Source organism: Mus pahari, chromosome 11 (assembly GCF_900095145.1).
Source record: "Mus pahari chromosome 11, PAHARI_EIJ_v1.1, whole genome shotgun sequence".
Taxonomy (NCBI): Eukaryota; Metazoa; Chordata; class Mammalia; order Rodentia; family Muridae; genus Mus; species Mus pahari.
Window position 1 is genome coordinate 24939699 of NC_034600.1, and position 4374 is coordinate 24944072.

Sequence of the window (4374 nt, forward strand, 5' to 3'; positions counted from 1 at the left end):
GTATGTGTGTGTATGTGTATGTGTGTGTATGTGTATGTGTGTGTGTATGTATGTGTATGTGTGTGTATGTGTGTGTATGTGTATGTGTGTGTGTATGTGTATGTGTGTGTGTATGTGTGTGTGTGTATGTGTGTGTGTATGTGTGTGTATGTGTATGTGTGTGTGTATGTGTGTATGTGTATGTGTGTGTATGTGTGTGTATGTGTATGTGTGTGTATGTGTATGTGTGTGTATGTGTGTGTGTGTATGTGTGTATGTGTGTGTGTGTATGTGTGTGGTATGTGTGTGTGTGTGTGTGTGTGTGTGTGTGTGTGTGTGTAGCTATGTAGACTAGGCTGACCTAGAACTCAAAGACCCACCTGTGTCTGTCTCCAGAGTGCTGGGATGAAAGGCATGTGTCACCATGCTCAGTGCTCCAGGACAGATCTTAAAAGGTCTGCTGTCCTCTTCTGAAGGAGCATCGGGTCACCAAGTGAGGCACCCCTGAGTTTTCTCCTGAGCCGTGAACCCCAGCTCTCATCTCCTGCAGCATGCATTGTCATCCAGTGCATGCAAACTCATCCATTACTGTACCCGGGCTTATTCACACTGGAACTCATAGAGGATTAAAGGTCTTTTATCAGTTACATGTCATGTTGGAGCCTGGTTATCTCTGGCACTGGGGCACAGTGTCCAGCGGGAGAGGAGTAGTGAGCAGGGGCCAGGGGAGATTTTCCTCACTCTTCTTCGAGAACCATTTAAGAGGAGTTCCGTGGAAACCTATCCTTGAACGCACTCTAAGAGGTAACAGTTGGAAAGTATACCATGTGTCACTTTTTAGTGTCTGGGCATGCTTAGGCAAAGTCCTTGAAACCCTTACTACCATTTGAAAAGGTGGGGAGGCAAGACAGGGTCATGAATAGTAAAGGAGTTAACATCCAGAAAGATACTTCAGCCTTTAAGATTATGTGCTGCTGGGGGAGGGGCATACTGGAGAGATGGCTCAAAAGTTGAGAGTCTTGAATGCTCCTCCTGAGGACCTGGGTTCAATTCCCAGCACCCACATGGCAGCTCGAAACTGTCTGCAACTCCAGTTCTAAGGAGTCTAACACCCTCACACAGACACACAGGCAAAATGTCAATGCACACAAAATAAAAATGAATAAATTATCCTTTTTAAAAAAGAGCGTGTACTGCTCTTGCTGAAGACCTAGTTACCTTTACAGAAAAGGTGGCTCACAGCCCCCTGTAACCCCAGCTCTGGAAATTCTAACCTGCACAGATGCTTACATCCATATGTCCATACACACATACAGACACCCACTCACATCTGATTTAAAATGTTTTTAAAAGAGCAATAGCATTGTCATTTCCCTCCAATTAACAGACAAGGCCTCAAAGATAAGGAGTTTCTATGAAAACAGAGAGCATTACGATGGGATCGTGGCTTTTTGGTAGCCAGGAGCACTTTTAAAGAGGTTGGCACATGGGGTATTTTTTTTTTTTTTGAATGAAAACTGAGGAAGCTTGCTAAGTTATTCTGAAGCAATAACCCTTGAACTCAGAGATGAGAAGCCGTAACAGTACTAGGCCAAGATTGACAGTTATTGGGTGGATGTCCTGGTAGGATTATTCTTGAATAAGGTCACGTGCCCTCTTCCACCGCTGCCCTCTCAAGATCGTGGTTCTGTAACGTCCTCTGAGCTTGCTCTCATTGTGTGGCATTTGTGCATGAGATCCCCCTCCTTCATAGCCTTAGCTTCACCCATTATATTCTTGTCTGTTATGGTGTGACACAAGTGACGCCATTTTGATAACTTCCATGCACTCATGCCAAGGCTTACCTGTGTTTCAGACAACGGTGGGCAGACTAGGTCTGGAGGCAACAACTGGCCACTCCGAGGAAGGAAGGGGACCTTGTGGGAAGGGGGCATCCGAGGAGCAGGCTTCGTGGCAAGCCCCTTGCTGAAACAGAAAGGCGTGAAGAGCCGGGAACTCATGCACATCACCGATTGGCTTCCCACACTCGTACATCTGGCTGGGGGAAGCACTCATGGAACCAAACCTCTGGATGGCTTCAACGTGTGGAAAACTATCAGGTATCTGCATGTCTTGCCCCGTTTATTGCCAGGACAGAAACGCCAGCATCTTAGCATGATGGTTGGAGAATGATCACTTCCCTTTGTAAGATGACAGTCCAACTAAGAGGCATCCTTTTTTATTATTATTAGATATTTTCTTCATTTACACTTCAAATGCTATCCCGAAAGTCCCCTATACCCTCCCCCCCCCCCATCCTGCTCCCCAACCCACCCACTCCCTGGCCACTTCCTGGCCCTGGCATTCCCTTGTACTAGGGCATATAATCTTCTCCAGGCATTGGCGTAGACTCGCACGAGAGAGCTATATCAGGGTCCTGTCAGCAAAATCTTTCTGGCATATGCAATAGTGTCTGGGTTTGGTGGTTGTGTATGGGATGGATCCCTAAGAGGCATCTTAAAAAGAAAAGAAATGAATATTGTCATTACTTGCTTTGAGTCTTCCATGCGGGATTTTGGCTCTGTTGCAGGGAGGATGTGATATGCTCCTGTAGGTCTTTAAAGCTGAGAATTTTTCTTGGTGTAGGACAGAGTACTGCCAGCTTCCTGCAGGAGGCCAGGGCGCCTGCCCCATGAGTGCTAGGGAAGTGGAGGACTGGAGAGAGAAGGAAGCACTTGGGTAGGAGCCTGGAGACACCGCAGCCTCGAGAACTAAGCGTAGTTCCATTTGTTAATGAGTATTTCATGAGAACCTCCTATGTGATACTCTGTCGTAGGTTCTGGGAAATTAGCAATAAATAATTCAGGCAAAACACTTGCTCACAAGAAGCTCATGTGGTGTGGGGACAGGGAGGGAAGTAGTAAACCGGGAAATGCATAAAGAAGCAAGATGACTTTAGGGACTTTGGGGAGAGCTAAGTGTGAAGGCAGTAAACAGTGTCCCCTGAGCGTGAGGGACACCATACAGGAGCAGGGCCTGCTCTCAGCTGTAGAGATGGTCCTGCCCCTGGGTCACTCCCACAGTGTGGAAATGCGACCTGCAAGGAAGGGAGGTGCATGCCCTGCAGGCTGCAAGATACTTGCTTCATTGGAGTACGGGAAGGAAACTTGAATCTAGCATCTTTATCTAAATTATGTTAACATATGTTTTATAACATATATGTCAGCATATGTATTATAACATATATGTCAGCATATGTTTTATAACATGTATGTCAGCATAAGTTTTATGACATATAATGTCTGTGGTTTGGTACCTAGATCCAGTTTATACAGAAAATCACATGTACTGGAAGCAAATGACTATTATTGTGCCTTTCAACCTCTTTGATGCGCTGAGCTCTGTTTGGGGTGTCTGGTTGGCAGTCCTCCTTATGGTCCTCCTTGTGCATCTTCCATATTTTTCTTTCTTCATTGCACCATTTTTTCCCTGTTCAAAATATTGGAGTTTTGGGTTTCTATACATAAAAAATCCACAATAGAGGACTTAGAAGTAAGGAGCCAGGATGTACATGGTTCATAAAAAGGTTTTGTGTATGTGTACTTTGTGTCTGGGGTGGATTTAAAACTCCAGTGTTAGCAATCTGAGAAGATGGGTAAGGAGCATAGATGGTCTTGTACTATGAATTTTTTACAACATTTTATAAATTTGAAATTATTTCCAAATAAAGTGTTTTTTAAAATAGAAGGGTCTGGCCGGGCATGGTGGCATATACCTTTAATCCCAGCACTCGGGAGGCAGAGGCAGGCAGATTTCTGATTTTGAGGCCAGCCTGATCTACATAGTGAGTTCCAGGACAGCCAGGGCTATACAGAGACAGGTCTCAAAAAACCAAAAAAATAAAATAAAATAAAATAAAATAAAATAGAAGGGTCTGGCAATATTTGGCCTGAATTTCCACAAGGCTAGCCAGCGAATGGAATCAGATAGTGGCAGTCCTCTTTAGTTGAGTGTTGACCTTCCAAGTCACCTTTCTCCAGTGACCCCTGGCTGCCTTGCCCTCTGGCCTGCTGCACTCACTAGAGAAACCCACCACGTCCCTAGCCATGTTACCCATGTTCACAGAGTTGTGGTACCAACAATGCACATGCCCTAAATGAACCAATCCCCAACTGCTGGCCATATTGCTTCTTTTCTTTTTAGTACTGTCATTTTAAAAAATAATTTTAATGTTTAAAAAAAAATAGGGAGATGCTGGGAAATCTCCCTAGGTAAAGGCAAGGCCGCAAGCCTGACAGCCTGGGTTTGATCCCCAAGCCCCATGTGGTGAAAGGAGAAAACCAACTCCTATAAGCTGTCCTCAGACTTACACACACGTGCGCACATGCACACACACACACACACACACACACACAC

General features: G+C 45.1%; 1 protein-coding gene across 1 annotated transcript in view; it reads left to right on the forward strand.

The window, feature by feature from the left end:
• The window catches only part of Arsb (arylsulfatase B), a 170975-nt gene that overhangs the window by 88652 nt on the left and 77949 nt on the right, over positions 1–4374 (forward strand). The window contains exon 5 of the mRNA XM_021208442.2: positions 1835–2078. Coding sequence (XP_021064101.1) covers positions 1835–2078 — 244 coding nt within the window. The remainder of the gene's footprint in view (positions 1–1834; positions 2079–4374) is intronic.